At 41.0% G+C, this 16,584-nt stretch overlaps 1 protein-coding gene across 4 annotated transcripts in view; it reads right to left on the reverse strand.

Annotated features, from left to right (window-relative positions):
• Nucleotides 1-1,261: 1,261 nt before the first annotated feature.
• Nucleotides 1,262-16,584, reverse strand: part of SGK1 (serum/glucocorticoid regulated kinase 1) — a 159,479-nt gene continuing 144,156 nt past the window's right edge. The window contains exons 1-12 of one of the 4 annotated variants that reach the window (XM_003340386.4): nucleotides 10,461-11,268; nucleotides 6,681-6,756; nucleotides 6,211-6,286; nucleotides 5,850-5,954; nucleotides 5,667-5,750; nucleotides 5,430-5,561; nucleotides 5,044-5,156; nucleotides 4,626-4,749; nucleotides 4,102-4,197; nucleotides 3,513-3,668; nucleotides 3,291-3,380; nucleotides 1,262-2,493 (exon numbers count right to left, since the gene is read on the reverse strand). In XM_003340386.4, the coding sequence (XP_003340434.1) occupies nucleotides 2,326-2,493; nucleotides 3,291-3,380; nucleotides 3,513-3,668; nucleotides 4,102-4,197; nucleotides 4,626-4,749; nucleotides 5,044-5,156; nucleotides 5,430-5,561; nucleotides 5,667-5,750; nucleotides 5,850-5,954; nucleotides 6,211-6,286; nucleotides 6,681-6,756; nucleotides 10,461-10,494 (1,254 nt within the window). In that variant the 5' untranslated portion in view covers nucleotides 10,495-11,268 and the 3' untranslated portion in view covers nucleotides 1,262-2,325. Of the gene's footprint in view, nucleotides 2,494-3,290; nucleotides 3,381-3,512; nucleotides 3,669-4,101; nucleotides 4,198-4,625; nucleotides 4,750-5,043; nucleotides 5,157-5,429; nucleotides 5,562-5,666; nucleotides 5,751-5,849; nucleotides 5,955-6,210; nucleotides 6,287-6,680; nucleotides 6,757-6,869; nucleotides 7,479-8,329; nucleotides 8,923-10,460; nucleotides 11,269-16,584 lie in introns of those variants that run through there. The other 3 variants (XM_003340388.4, XM_016428912.2, XM_003340387.4) reach the window with 3 other exon arrangements.

A 16,584-nucleotide genomic window follows, 5' to 3' on the forward strand; every position in this document is an offset into this window, starting at 1 on the left:
TCAGACTTGTCTCAAGCTCAGCTGTGGGCTGTGATTGGCACCTCTGATCTAGTTCAAGCTTATTTGGGGGGCCCAGGAAGGTTCAATGATCAATGTCATACAGGTGGCAGACCAAGATTTGAAGCCAAGTGCTTTGGTTGTCTCTGGATAGCTAGGTGGTGCAGTGGATACAGTACTGGGCTCAGAATTAAGCTTCATCTTCATGAGTTCAAATCCAGCCTCAGACACTTTCCAGCTATGTGATCTTGGGCAAATTATTTAATCCTGTTTGCCTCAGTTCTTCATCTGTAAAATGAGCCAGAGAAGGAAAGACAAACCATTCCAGTGTCTTTGCCAAGAAAATCCCAAATGAAGCCACACAAAGAATCCAACATGCCTGAATAAAGACAACCACCTCTAGTTTCAAATCCAGTGGGCTGCTTCCCCAGACAGTGTTTCAAACAGACCAACCAATCTATTGTAGGTTGATGTGAAACTTGTAGCCTTCAGATAACATGAGAGATATTACCTTGGCCTTTTATCTTTCACATGGATGTATAAAACTTTTTCTCTAAGAGGTATTTACTTAACTGAGGAGGTACCTTTCTCAAGCTAGTACTAGAGTGAGTTTGGCATGGTCCTTGCCTAAATAAAGTAGGTGAAGTCATCCCAACACAGATGTAAAATATCCCCACCCGCACCTTCCATTCCATTTTCATAAATAAATATGTATCCAACCACCCTAGTCCCCATTTAGGTCTTTTAAGTAATCTTTTATGTATAATAAAATTGTCACTCATGTGTTTACACATTCCCTGTATCTTTCATTGTTTGTAATTAAGATTGCTGACTTCTTGCTCTAGGTCAGTATGAATTTCATGGATTCCCAACAAGTAACTGATGGTTCTCATACTTTGTAAATATTAGTCTTTATAATTGCATGTTACTTAAGGGCAAGAACATGGGCCACACCCTGACTAGGATAAAAAAAAATAAGAGGGAATAGCAAGTAACAGACACTTGTGGAATCCCTCCCCACAAAATAAGGAGCATTGAAAGGAATGTTTGCTACAAATTTGCATGGGAGAGCCAGGAATAGCTGAGAGGCTGGCCTATACCTCATCTTTTACTGAGGAAAACTGATTTGCCCTTTTGGACCTTTGGCTGCCAACAGAATTACTGAGCTCATGAGACCATGCCTAACCCAACTGGCAAATCAGTCTACCATGTAGACCTTGGGGGGAAAAAAAAGCTGTACAATACACAACAGGACTTGTAGAAATATTTTTAAAGATTTTATTGCAAACCAATTGCCCACACAAAAAAAGTTGTGTGGTAGGGGAAGGGGTTGTACATATTATAACCATGTTAATCACGGTACATTACAATGATGGTATACATTACATGTAAGTCTGTAAGTTTAAATATACAACTAGTGTCATAACACATTGTACAGACCTTTTTTACACAATACATACAACAAAAACCATAAATAATGCCCATTTTACAGGTGACATTTTAAAACAAACAATGAAACAAACCAACAGTTTTGACCGACTGCAACTAGGGCATTGGTCCATAAAAACCCTTTCTAAAAATAGAAATATTTGTAGCAGCAATGCTTTCTTCAAGCATCTGGGTCCAAGTCATTGCAAGACCATTTTCAATAAATTTTAGTTATTAACTATATATATATATATATCTTACAAAAAAACAATCTACACATAAATTTATCTTCCAAATATGGAAGAATCAAACAATGTCCCACATTGTAGTGTCCTGCAAGTGTCACATTGAAGCTTATAACTAAATCCATCTGTAGTAAGCATACCGCACACATACATACCATTGTTCACATAGTAAACCCAGAGGGGGCGGAAAAGATTTAAAAGTTGAAACACTCAGAAATAGGAAAAAAAGCTTTGGAGCTAACATGGACCTCATCAGATAAAGGCACATTTCATAAAATCTATTATCATAGGCCATACAGATCTTCACAAGAATACTTTCAGTATTCCACCTTCCTTCCTACAAAAACTCCACGCTGGCTATCCATGACAGCAATATTACGCTTGTTTCAAAGAGATAGCACCACTTTGCTTTGGAGGGGAAGAATAAGGAAACGAAAAGCTTGTGACCTCACTGAAAGGAGTATGTGCTCTTCACAAAGCTTTCAGCCAACAGTAGGGTTGAAATTACAGTTGCCAAGCTTCCAGAGATGTGCAAATTTGTTTTTTTAAAAAGATGTCTGGTCAGCTGGCAGCTCAGCTGAAGGGCTAAACTAAATGAAACACACACACACAAAACCATCTCAGAACTTCTCTCTCAAAATCAGCCCAAGAATGTTCACAGGAAAGAATCCATAGGAGGTGCATAGGAGAAACCCAGGAAAGCTTCTGCTGCTTCCTTGACACTGGCAGTGATCAGGATGCTATCTGGGGACTTGCCAATGGAGTTTGGAACAGGTTCTTCGGTAAATTCAGGATCGAAATGTCGAAGATCATTGGGTCCACTCTAGTGGAGGCAAAGAGAAACACAATGGGTTAGGTTTAGGATAGAAGACCTAAGGGATATATATGTAAAATCACTTAGCGTTTTGTTGGTAATTAAGAGCCTGGGTCTACTTTGGACATGTTGGGTATTTATTACCCTGTCTCTAGCCTTAGCCATCTTGGGGCTTAGTAGTCCTGGGCAGAGAGCAAGATCTGTTAGAAGCAGTGTGGTCCAGTGGAAAATGTGCTAGACTGTAGCAGGACAAATCCTGGCCCTTCCACTTAATAAATTCCATTCCTCTGGCAAAAGTTACTTTAATTTATGGATCCTAATTAATGTAATCTTGTTTTTTTTTAAGCAGGAGCTAGATTCGATAACTTCTAAAATTTATTCCAGTTCTACATCTATGATCTGTTTCAACTAATTATTTTGGAAACTAGCTCCTTGATACCCTTTCCATATTTTAGAGAGGATCACGGAGCTAGTTTAAGCAAAGCTATTACACCACTAGGGGCAGAATCTCTGATTTGCCAAAAAAAAAAAAAAGAGGGCCATAGCTTTTGTTCCAAAATTGTAAAAAATATATTTTTTTATCACTCAACTACTCTGCCTGTTACTATGTGGCTAAGAGTGAATGAAGAGAGGGTTGGGGGTAAAAGAGAGAATCATCAACTTCCTTTGTTCAAAGTTTAACTCATTTTCTAGTTGGAAAAACCCACTAGCAATTTATTTAATTATACTGGTTCCCTTTGACTATACCCAGGCTAAAGAAAGAGATGCCCTTTGGAGGACTAACTATACTTAGAAGTGATACTCACCACATTTGGGTTAAAAGGAGGAGTAATCTTCTTATTAATGAGATCATCCCAGTTAATAAGGGAGAAGAAGATATGATTCTTAATCTCCATCTGTTGAAAAGAAACACAAAGACTCATTTAGACAAGCCTAATTCAATCAAGGTAGCATGGTCTAGCATTCAGTGTTCTTCCCATGAACCCCCGCATCCCCCTCCCAACAAGAACTGCAACATTTTGACTTACAAAATCATCCTTGGCACCAAGCCTTTTTGTCCTATCTTTTTGCAGGAGGCCCTCAAGAAGGTGTCTGGCAGAATTTGTAATATTTGGCTTCAATTGGAGTGGCTTGTTCAGAATGTTGTCATACATCTCAGCTGTGTTTCGACTATAAAAAGGAGGCTTCAAGGGAAAGAAAAAAAGAACATTATTTCATTGAAAGTATAGAGAGGGATAATTTAATGATATTGAAAATCTAGTGGGTAGTCAATGTATGGGCTGATAATTGAATAAAAATAAATCAAAAGGTCATTTATGGGGTAGGGGAGATACAGGGGAAATTTAGACTATTTTAGACAAGGAGATCTATAAAAAATGTATAAGGCAATCTATTCGAAAAGTTGCAAAATGCTGTAAAATACACCCAACAATTTGCCACCCTCTTATCAGCCTTTAGTGGCCTTACTGATAAAGGCAGAATATTCTTGGCACATAGAAAGTGTGTTTGCATAGATTAATTTTAAACAGAGCACTGGCCAAGAGATGGGAAAGGCAAGAATTAAAGTCCAGAAAAGCCCTCCTCAAGGTCTTTTCTATTCATTCATAGACTACTTACCAGACCATAGAGCATTTCATATAAGACAGCTCCTAGGCACCACCAGTCAACTGTTCGGTCATAAGGCTGCTTGTGAAGCACTTCAGGAGCAAGATACTGTAGAAAAACAAAAGATTCATTTTTAATTGAAGTCCTAGGAAACCCCCATAGGGAAGATTGTCTTTAGTTCAAGGGAAAAGTCCTAGGGTAATAAATGGGAGGTACTTTTAAAAGTTATAAAATTTCTGTTCCTCTAATACTTCCCCTCCCTTTCTCCTACGCAGCGTGATTTAGACTATGTGATTTCATTCATTGTCCCTTCCAGGGAACAAATAAACTTGGGATTTGAAGTGACTTTTACCAATATACTCTTTTGAGCAGAGAGAAAGTCTTCTAATTTTTTTTTTTACATTTATTCAGATATAAGTCCCTTTCAAGTGTACTACCAGTAATAAGAAAAATACCCATGAATATTTTCCCCTTTAATTAATTGTACATTTCTCCTCAGGAAGTCTAGAAGGCACTAAACTTAAGATTCCACCTACCTCAGGGGTGCCGCAGAAGGTGGACGTTGTACCATTGTGCTCAATGTTTTCTTTACAGAGTCCAAAGTCTGTCAGGACTATATGCCCTTGTGAATCCAGCAAAATATTCTCTGGCTTCAAGTCTCTATAAAACAAAAAATGGAAGAGGCAAACATAGACTTGAGTTTTGCTTCATAATAAAAATTACTTGGTATTTAAAATTCATAATAATTAGGAATACATGTAGAACATGCATGCACACTTAATAAGTTCCTGAGCCAGTATACTGGCCCCCATCATTGAGAAGTTATAATTAAGTCCTGGGGGCCTCACTATAGGGATGTACTCTGTAAAGGTCAGCTACTATTTATCCATAGTAATGTCTATGTTTAACTCAGACCATATAGTACATTGTAAGCATAAAATGATTCACACTTACCTATAAACAATATTCAGAGAGTGTAGGTAACCCAGGGCACTGGCGATTTCAGCAGCATAAAATCGAGCCCGGGGTTCCAGGAAGCATCGCTCTCTCTGGAGATGGTAAAACAACTGCAGGAGACAGACAGAACACAGTTAGGCGCCTGCTGACAAAGCCTGTTAACAATACATTTAATCAGATTTGACATCTACAGCCTAGGAGGACAATGGCAGGAAGTGTCCTAATGATCCACTAGTGATTTGAAACCCTCCAGGTTGGAGGATGCTAAGGCAATTCCTATTTAACTTCTCCTCAACTGTTTAAAAATTCTCCCCCAAATGATAAAAAAGAGTGAAACTGTATATACAGACTCAACTCTCTTTCCAAAGACTTTTTCTGCTCACCTCTCCACCATTGATGTAGTCTAGGACAAAGTAGAGCTTGTCTGCAGTCTGGAAGGAAAAATGCAGCCCAACCAGGAAAGGGTGTTTGACATTCTTCAGAAGTACATTCCGCTCTGACATGATGTGTTTTTCCTAGAAAAAGGATAACATTTAATGGTGGCATTTTTAAATGTATAAAGACTGTCCCATTTAGTATATGCTGCCACACCACCCCCTCTGGGAAAAAGCTGATTGTACCTCCTTCTTTTTCAGGATTGCTTTTTTCTGAAGAACCTTGACAGCATAGAATTGCTCCTCTGCCTTGTGTCTTGCAAGAAGAACCTGAAATTAGAAAGTAGAAAGATTTGTATCATGTTGAAAGAGACCACCTCCCTCCCCAATCACCAAGGCTCATGATTGAGGTAGATGGGCAAAATTTACCTTTCCAAAACTGCCTTTTCCAATCACTTTCAAGAAATGAAAATCCGATGGTTTTGCATGGGGGTTGGATGATGGGCCAAGGTTGATCTGCTGAGATGGACTGGGCTGGGGGGGAAAAAAAGAAAAAACTCAAAACATGTTTGATATGTCTCTTGAACAGTCTACTCTTTAAAATGCCTCAATTTTCTTTTTAAGTCCACTGACTCAATACTATCACTGTATTATGGGATGAACTAATGAGGCATTCTTGTCTCTAGGCTAATTTCCAGAAATGCTATTTTTAAACATCAATGTAGGAGGACTCTGTCCCTGACTCATTTACATTTTTCTTCTGGAGATGCATCATAAATAACATACTTACTGGAGGAGAAGGATTGGCATTCATAAGCTCAGGTTCTTGAGGTTGAGAAATTTTCAAAATAGATTGAACTTCAGGGCTGCAGAGGGCAAAGGTAAAAAAGAAATTAGAAAAGTTGACCACTAGGTGGCATACCTTATTCACGAATGTGAAAGGCTCAGTATTTTTCTTAGATTATGAAATAACTTCAAATGGAAAACCTCCAAATCCATTTACAGATTAAAAAGAGTAAATCATTTTATATTAGGTGTTTTGCATGGAGGCAGGTTCTGAATTAAAGTTATTAAAGTTTAATCCCCGAAATCTGAAATACTGAAAAACTTTTAAATTAAAATTACATTTAAAAGGAAAAATGATCCTTCCTTTTTCAGGAAGGCTGTAGGTTTTCAAAAGACTGATATTTTTTCCTATTACTCTAAGAAAAAAAGATACAGTTCCGTTAATTTTTATTTTTCCAAAATGCAAATACTTACTGTTTGCAGGCATATGAGTTGCTGGCAATCTTCTGAATAAAATCATTCAGCCCCATCCTCCTCTGTTTCATGAAAGCTGCAAAATAAAAGAAAAACATTTAAGTGAGCTTCAAAAACGCACACAGGATAACAGGATTCTTTTGCAATTGTCTAATACTCGGCAAGCCTACAATAAAACTCAACACTCACCAATAAGGATTGCTACCATGCCCCTCATTTTTGAGTAAGTGAGCGTAGCTCCAGAAGCCTCGGTTTTCACCGTCATCTTGGCTTGCCGTAAAAGGAGCAAAGCAATGTGAGCTGCTGAATGAGTAAGTCCAAAGCTGCGCTCCTCAGACAGCTCCGGGCACCTCTCAAAGTGCTTCTGCCGAGCTCCCTCCCCAGAGGCTCTTATATAGATAGCTCCACCCGGGAAGGGGCGGGGCTATCTGGAACAATGAGGGAGAGGCCAAGCCTCCAGCCTCCGCTCAGCTCCCTAGGCGGCCGTGCCGAACAGTACCTAGTGCGTCCAGCTGGCGCCGGGCCCTAACTTTTTAGTCTGTCCCCTCCCCCTCCTCTGGTCATCTCTCCCGGCATGAGGCTAGTGGTTCCCGGTTTGGGAAGCTGCTGGCTGGGCAGTTGAAACGGCGGCAAGAAAAACCAGAAAAGAGAAAAACAGCGCAGGAGTCGCAGGAGAAAGGCACAGGGATGGAGGCAGAACCGAACCCAGAAAGAGGAGACGTCGGGGGTAAAAAATAATAGCTCAAGGAGGCTGCCCTAAGGACACAAGTGTACTAGTCAGCTAGGGTTATCTTCCACAATCTGTTCCCCTCAGGCGGAGGAGGGGAAACTGGACCGCAGGGAAGAGGTGGGGGGAGAAGAGGGCTGGACTGGGGTAATTTTCCACCTTTCATTTATTCCACTAGCTCCAAAAGGAAATCAGAGTTGATGCACCATAGGCACTTTATACACGAGAAGTGGTAGTTAGTTTAGATTTTGTTCATGTAGCCTCATTTTCCTACCTCAATTCAGATTGTCCAGCAACTTCTGCATTGCTACAGGAAATCCTGGAGTCCTTAACCCTTTCTCACATCTGAATATTACTGTACGTACACGCGCGCATACACACACACACACACACACACACACACACACACACACACACACACACACACAGAGTTCTCTGCATTTGGAAACGGCCGAATTTAGAATCTATGAGTTCAACTCCTACCCCTGACATCTATATATTAGGCGAAGCAAGCGTGTCCCTGTTTTCCCAAACAACCCAGACTAAACTACATTCTAGTTTCTGATCTACACTCATGGAAAGGAGTTTCCACTCCAAGAATACCCACATTGGGGAAACAAGTCCATACTAAAAATAGGGAGAGGGAGGGGGAAAGAGTGTAAACCATTTTCTGAGTCTCCTCCAAGTCCCCCTCCTCTTCTGACCCTTAGGTCAACACCTAAAAAGGGATTCTCCGCCCCATGCTGGGATACCGGAGCCAGGTCAGGAAGAGACCAAGGCACTAGAGTCTAGCCAAATGCCTTCATGAACCCTTTCCTCCTAGCAAAGATTTCCTCTCTCAGCGAAGCAACTAGTGGGAAGAGAAGGAAAAGGGGAAAGCTGTGGAGCCCCAACCCCAGTCGCCGGCTGTGGGTCCCCTTACCAAGTCCAGTCAGCAGGAAGGACTCGCTCCTTTTCTGAGCCTCGGCTCTCTTTTTGTGGCGAGGCTTAAGCAACGACTCTAGCCGGGCCCTGGTCAGTGTCCCCTGCATCTCTCCCATGGATCCTCCTGCCCCAGCTCTTTCGGCACTAACCACTCTGATTCCCTGGCTAGCTAAAACAGCTGCAGCAGCGGCGGCGGCAGCAACAGAAGACAGCAGCCGGCTCAGAGCACAGCAGCCCCGAGTGATAAGCAAACTCTGACGTTTCCTTGAAGGAGCCGCCGTGACTCAGGCAGAGCAAGATTTCCTGCCCCAAGTCCCAAAACAAACAAATGGCCCTTATGCACCCGCACAGCCCCTGCCCCAGTCGGCTTCCGAAAACGCCTTTTTTGTGCTTTGGGCCAAACCCAAGACTGAAAAATCCCAGAACTTGGAAGAGGAGGAAGGGAGGAAGGAAGGAAAGAAAAGAGGAAGGGGGAGGGAGAGGTCAGGAATGTGTAGGGGAGGGGGCGGAAATAAAATTCAAGTCTGCCGAGAGAAAAAAAAAAGCACAATCTGCATTTCACTTCCCCCCCCCCCCCCCTTCCCCCAGTAGCCACTGGGAACATTCTGTCCGTAAGCATATCATTTCTTTTCTTTTTTTTTTTAATTGTTGGCCATGCCAAGGACACGTGAAGAGGTGGCATATTAGAGAAGACATGGGCATTTGAGGCTATCCTATCATAACCCAGCCTGAGGTTTCCAAGCCAATCAGGGCCCTGCAGATTATAGATCAATGGCCTTGCATTTATGTGCTCCCAAGCACCTTACAGTAAAGTCTAGACCGAAGGAGGCAAACTTGCTAGGGATTGCTTACTTCACTGCCTTCCCCACTACTTTACCCTAAATTCCTCAGGGAGTCGAGGGGAGGTGTTTTCTTATTACTCTACTGGGTTTTTCTCCATCTCTAAGGTCTCTTTTATAGGAAGAATGCTCAATGCATATTAATAGATGAGCTGGGTGGCTTTACTCCCTCTCATCCTAGAGGGGAAAGGGAGAAGAGGAGGGTAGAAGAAAGGTGCACTAGGGAAATTCGATAGCTCTGCAAAGCACAGAGGATGCAGGCTAGCCTGACACACTAACTTGTTAAGATTTAGGAAATGGTCTGTAGGCAACCTAACCAACTAGGTGAATGGAAAAAGCCACTGGGAAACTGTAGCAGGCAGGGGAGTGGAGAGGGAGGAAGCATCTAAAAGATGCTAATAGTCTTATGCCCCCATGTTATCTGTCTGCTGGATGCTTTGTTGGTCCCTGCAAGAGAGACTGCCCTACAGTGACCCCATGCCCCATCTGAAGTCAGTTTTGAATTATAAGCAGGGCTGGACAAGCTTCTAAACATCAGCTGTCAAACCAGGAATAGAAGGTTAAGAGAGGTTTGGGATTTTTTCCCCTTGGATTCTTTCCCCCTTCTCCTGTGCTGGGAGGAATTTCTGTTGGCACCTCAGTTTGTCCTAATATGATCTCCAGCCTGGTCTGCTTACTAAATGAGTGTCAACTTCATTAAAATGGGAGAGTGAGAGAAGTGGAGAATCACTTGAATTTACCTCTCCTGGAAACTGAGGCTAGAAAAATGGACTTAATCTGTTCTCTAAAAAACAAAACAAAAAGATACCCCTTTCCTGCAATTTCTGTTTCAAAAAACAAACCACTTGAAATAAACCCAATAGCACTGGGTTTATACAACACTCAGATCACCAAACTGCCTGGTGTTTATTTGACTCTTCATACTTTTAAAACTGCTTAAGCTTCCATGCTCTAACACACAGGTTCTGTCTTTTCTTTTTCCTCTACACAATCAATCACATTCAACATGCGCAGCTCCACCTCCAGTTATTGTCATACTCTGAAGAGCAAATCTTGTTCTGGGAAGGGAGATTTTCTTTTGTCTTTAATAAAAATGCCTCTATTGCCTCCAAGGAACTTTAGTCATAGACTTCCCCTACAAGTTCTCTCTGGTGGCCCTTTCACTTGTACCCCTCCCTATCAATAATAAATAAAATCCCCCAGATAACCAACCACACTAAAAAGTGCTTTCTTCTCCCAGAGGCAAAGAGAGAGACTTAACCAAAGTTAGAGTAAGAAAAGCAGACCAACCTTTTAAAGGAGATTTTACTGTTTCGTCTTTCATTCTTTTCCAGGAACCGGAATGTAAGGGGGATGAAGAATTTGTTTTCTGGTGGTTTGGGATTGAGCTCCTGTTTTGGCTAGAGAAGCCTCCTTCCTCCAGACTTCTATGGCTGTAGAGCCATAAAACAGGAAGAAACCCAGCTCAGTCTTTGCCCTGTTTATGAACCCCATATTTAAAGGCAATTTGCATACGGGAGAAAGAGCAGGCTGCAAAGTTCAACACTGGGCCGTTCTTCCTGTCCCCCACCCCCTCCTGTAACATCACCCTGAAAATTAGAGTCATCAATGTACCAGGTTTATTGCATTCCTGCAAAACACACAAGAAATGTCACTCCTTGATTCTGATTACCATCACAAATCAGCCTAGAAAGAATGCAAAACACTGGCTCATGATACATTCTCGGTACCCTCAAAGGATCACTGCTGTGTGACTGGTGTGTGTGTGTGTGTGTGTGTGTGTGTGTGTGTGTGTGTGTAGGGGGATGGATATGACAGTTGGAGGTGGGGGGGCAGTTAGAATATTTTCAAGGGATGGGAGGATGAGGTTACTATTTGTAGTTGAGATAGAAAAGGAAACTTTGATGGATTTGTCCCCTGCCCCACTCCCTTTTAAAAGCCCTGAAGAAGCTGGAGACAGATGGGTTGACTACACTTATCTTTTAACGGAGGGAGTCCAAGTTGTTGAGACTGGCTTTTCTTCTAACCGGATACCTGAGGGGTGGAGCAGGCGCCCCCCAGTCCAGATCCGGCAACCTACTAAACCCTTCCGAACAGGAAAATGACAGATGCCTAATAGCTGGGGCTGCTGATGGTGAGGGAGTGTGTCTGTGCATGTGTCTAGTGTATAGACTTTGGGTTGCTACTGCAGTTTCATTTTAGCTGTTCCGCCTATTTTTCCTCCCCTTCGCTGTCCTAACCCTTTTCTCCAGACACAGTTCTCTTTTGTCACGCTAGGAAATATCCTACCTATGTAGTATATTTTTCTCTTTCTTCCCCTGCAAAATGACCAGTTTTGATTCAACCTACGGCACTTGTCAAATGAATCCTAGAGGGCGCTCGTGCTCTCTCTAAGTAAGGACCATGGCTTTTCTAACTCTCCTGGCTGTCCTCGGTGCTTCTTCCCCCTCCTCCACCTTCTCCCAGCGTTACTTATTTCCAGAGTGGCTCACGCTAGACCTTCTAGCCTGGTGAGAAAATGGGCGGTTTTTGTTTTTTTTTTTTAATTAATAACCCTTACCTTCCACCTTAGAATCAATACTAAAAGTATTGGTTCCAAGGCAGAAGAGTGGTAAGGGCTAAGTAATGTAGGTTAAGTGGCTTATCCAGAGTCACACAGCTAGGAACTGGCTATGGTCACATTTGAATTCAGGACCTCCCATCTCTAGGCCTTGCTCCCAATTTACTGAGCTACCCAGCTGCCCTAGGCAGTGTTTTTAAAGAACGCCATGTGTCTGCCTTACATATACCAACCCCAATCCTTGTAACTTCTGGGTAAAAATCAGCCTGTTCTTTGTATCTGAGGGTTGCAAAGGTGAATTCAGAAATCCCAAATGAAAATGATCCATCTCTAAATTTAAAAAAAATAATAAATTAAAAATGCACTATCTGGACACTGTCATGAAAAAAGGTTTAAATAAAAATAAATATATGACATTTTAGAAATGAATTTAAAAATTAATACAAATGCAAGGGAGGAAGAGAGTCTTCCCTTGTGCTTTTGCTAATTTTTAAGATCTTTTTTTGTCCACATTGCACCCACAATTTCTTTTTCCTCAAAATAAAGGATAAAATTCTTGCACAAATACTTTGTAGTCTATAACTCCTGGATTCCTCATTTAATCAATCAACACACCCTTATTAAGTTCTTACTACTTGGTAGTCTAGATAGTAAATAGTGGGCAAACCAATACTAGAGTAAATTCTACTGGAGGCTATAACATGTTTAGAAATAAGTAAAGACAAGATATATAAAAACTAAATAAGAATTGATGGTGGTGAGAGTGAAGGGGAGAGAGCACCAATAACTGGGGGAATCAGGAAGTTCCAAATTAAATGATAAACTCCAGGAGGTCAGAAACAATGTCTGTATTCCTTCAAAACTCCCTCATCAGTTGAACCTCTTTTTAATAGCCACAAATGAAAAATGTGCCAACCAAGAAGCAGAGTCCCAAAGTCTAGGGTAAATTCAATTGGGGGCACACTTGGAAAGGACAGTCTGGACTACTTTAAGAGACCTTCCTTTTTTCAAGACAGTCTCATCCAGAGACCTAATATAAGAAAATAGGGAGATGTCAGTAGTAGACTGAAGTGACTAAACAACAAAATACTTCAAAGGCTTCCATACTGATTAAGGGTTAGACTTTGTCCCTTCCACTGGTTTGGTTACGGAGGGCAGAACTAGGAACAATGAGTGGAAGTCTGAAGGAATCAGATTTAGGTTTGCTGTCAAGAAAAAACTTCAAAATACTTAGAGTTGTTTAGAAAAGGGATGGCAGTGGTGGAATCTTCCTCTGTAGAGATTTTTAAGCAGAGACTAGGTGACCACTTGTTGAGTATATGTTATATATACGCATAGATCAGATTTTATTCCCCCCTTCTTAATAACTCCAGTGGCTTCCTATATTTGGGGGGGGGGCAGCTAGGTGATACAGTTGATAGAATATCGGATCTGTGTTTAAATCTGTACTAAAATGCTTTACTAGCTGTGTGGTCCTGGGTAAGTCACTTAACCTATTTGTCTCAGTTTCTTCATCTGTAAAATGGTTGGAGAAGGAAATGGCAAACCTTTTCAGTATCTTTGTTAAGGAAACAACAAATGGGGTCAGATACAAATGAGAAGGCCTAAACAACAACAAAGTTATGTGTTGGTCACTGGGAGAGAGGTGAGACTGTCAGGGTAGGAATTAAGGAGACCTGGGAGTGTGGGAAGGATCAACTTTGTTGAGGAGAACAAAGATATTATACTGCCCTGTAAGGCTCTGCCAGAGAGATGTCAATCTGGCAAAAAGTGTAAGTGTAAGTAAAAAAAAAAAAGTAAGTGAATGCCACGCCCTCTTAGAGAATTGATTTTGTCCTGGAAATTTCCCATTATGTTCAGAATGCAGTAGAGGGCAAAAGGGGCTTAACCCCATTCCTCCTAGAGATATTTCAGAGACAGACCATTATAATCAATATAATTCATGTTAAAGGAAGTTAGCAAATCAATTCACCCGGGACAACTAATAACAAGTTAGTAGTCAAGAAGATATGATTAATATCTTTAAAACACATTGAAGTGCTGTATTGATTATACATTTATGCTGTTATAAGCAGAGACAATGAAGAAAATTAAAATGTGGCACAGTAATTAACTTGGTGAAGAGCATATGTGACTGAGTCATTAAAATACACAAAAAATGCTTTATTTCTAATATGTGAATTACTGAGGGTTTAAGATCACAAAGACTCACATCAAAACATATTCCCAGATAATAACTTCCATTTCAAGCAAAGTATAAACTGAGGAAATATATGCTTGACAAAGCTATTATCCACTTAAAGAGTAGGTATTTTGTATAGGCTTTTGTTTGTGGATGACATGGTCCTATTGCCATCAAGCCCCATAGCACTATAGAGCTTCTTTAGTGAGATCCACAACCACTGAAAATTAAATTGCCTACAAATCTACACAAGAAAAATCAAGTGGATAAAGAATGACCATTGTCTGAGCTATGACATGCAGTGAAATGAGCAGCCCATTGACTTCCACTAATCTTGGACAGGCACTGAAGACAGAACAAGGTTCCAAATTAAAAAAGGAAAAAGGCAGCTGGGCTGTAGTGTACTTGGAAAACTGGATAGTACTTCCAAAGATTCCAAATTGTTCCCTATCCAAACAAAGAATGAAAACAAGTCTCATGCTAGTGTTCTTATAATTCGTTGCTAAATAGATACAAATTGTTGAATATCAAAATTTCTAAAGCATTAAAATAACAGGAGACCCAAAGGGCAATGGGCAAACACATGGTGGGTATACATAGGCAGAGGTGTATTTCTAACAGTGACATAAGAAGACAAGATGAATAAAAGATATTCAGTAAAAGTATAATCAGAAAAGGAAGTCTCAAGGGAAAGAGTTTAGTTCCAAATCATATTTTATGCCCAAACTCAGAAATTTAGAGTTTGCTAATAACACTTGTACTTTCCTTCAGAAGATTTAAAAAGTGCAATCCATTAGCAAGAATTTATTAGTTAATGTGCATACCCTTTGATCCAGTAATACCACTCCTGGATTTGTATCCCAAAGAGAGAATAAAAAAGGGGAAAAGACCTACTCATACAAAAATATTTATAGCAGCTCTTTTGATAGTGGCGAAGAAGTAAAAATGGAGAGGATGCCCTTCAATTGGGGAATGGCTGAACAAATTGTGGTATATGTTGGTGATGGAATACAACTGTGCTATAAGAAATAAGCAAGATGAATTCAGAAAAAGCTGCAAAGATCTGCAAGAATTGATACAGAGTGAAATAAACAGAACTGGGAGATCATTGTACACATTAACAGCAACATTGGGAATCTTAGGGTTTCAATTACCACCTCTACCAAATCTTTATTTCCTCTTGGCTGCATTCCTTTGGATTTTTCCACCATGCCTCCCAGGACTTCATCATCCTTCTACAAGATCACATAGCCATGGGACTTAACATCTCTTTAGTACCCTTGACTATGGGACCCCTCTGATTAGAGGGCAGAGTAGAGAGCTGCCCCTAGAATCTGGACTAAAGGAGATTGCCCAGACCAGCAATGGTTTCATTTCTAAGTTGGTTACACTGCTTTATTCTCCATCATGATCCTGAGCCAGTCACCTTCCCAGCTTCCTTTTGTGTATTTTCCTGCCCCTTTAAATTATAAACTCTTTAGGGGGCAGCTTGGTAGCTCAGTGGATTGAGAGCCAGGCCCAGAGACTGGAGGTCCTGGGTTCAAATCTGGCCTCAGATACTTCCCAGCTGTGTGATCCTGGGCAAGTCACTTAACCCCCATTGCCTAGCCCTTACCCCTCTTCTGCTTTGGAACCAATACAGAGTATTGACTCAGTCTTGGAGACTGATGGTAAGGGTTTAAAAAAAAAGAAAAGGACCTGGGTTCAAATGTGGCCTCAGCCATTTCCTAGCCATGTGACCCTGGGTAAGTCACTTAATCCCAATTGCCTAGCCCATACCACCTTGGAACCAATACTTAGTATCAATTCTAAGACATAAGGGAAGGGTTTAAAAACCAAAATATGGATATAGCATACAGAACAGCCTTTGTTTCACCCACTATAGAAAATATATAAGGCTCCAAGGGCTGACCAAGGGCCCAGGAACAAATACAGTTCCCACCCCTTCTCCTCCTCTTAGGCAAAAACACTTTGGCGATGGATAGAAAGCTCTTCTGTTCTCCTGAATTTGCCCTGCTGGAGCACTTAACTCCAAATTGGATGCTGTTTTGCAGGAACTCTGTGGCCTATCTTCTTTCTCCAAAAAGCCTATTGCATCAGAAAATTATCTTGTATTTAACAGAGTGGCCATCTAAGTACTGCACTGGTACACAAAGCACATTTTAAAAGACCTAGAGGAAGATCTCTAGTATAATCTGTACAACCTCTCCATGGACGATTTATGTAAGGACCCAAGCGAGAATTGTACAGATGAGCAGGTCTGAGTAGGCTTCCATCTACATTCCTGAAGGAAGTTGTCTCAATGATAAGATCACAGATAAAATTGAAGAAGAAAAAAAAAATAATGTTCTACTTATGGCCACTTTGGAAGTATTCCCAAAACATTTTCAGGTAGACTTTAACATGAATAATAAATGGGATTTTTATAGTTTTCTAGTCAGTGGATTAGAATGACCATGACTGCTTACCCACAGGATGAAAGTAGAGGTTGTTTGGGAATTATGAATAAATGAAAAAAAAATTGTGGCGAGTACTATAAGCCCCGGGAGTACAAATAAAAAAAGTAAAGACAGTCTCTGCCCTCCAAGAGATCACCATCTAATAGGACTTGGATGGAACAGTGCATAGAGCTGGACTTGAAGTCAGGATGAGCTGAGTTTGAGCCCTACTTT

The sequence above is a fragment of the Monodelphis domestica genome, chromosome 2, assembly GCF_027887165.1.
Source record: "Monodelphis domestica isolate mMonDom1 chromosome 2, mMonDom1.pri, whole genome shotgun sequence".
Taxonomy (NCBI): Eukaryota; Metazoa; Chordata; class Mammalia; order Didelphimorphia; family Didelphidae; genus Monodelphis; species Monodelphis domestica.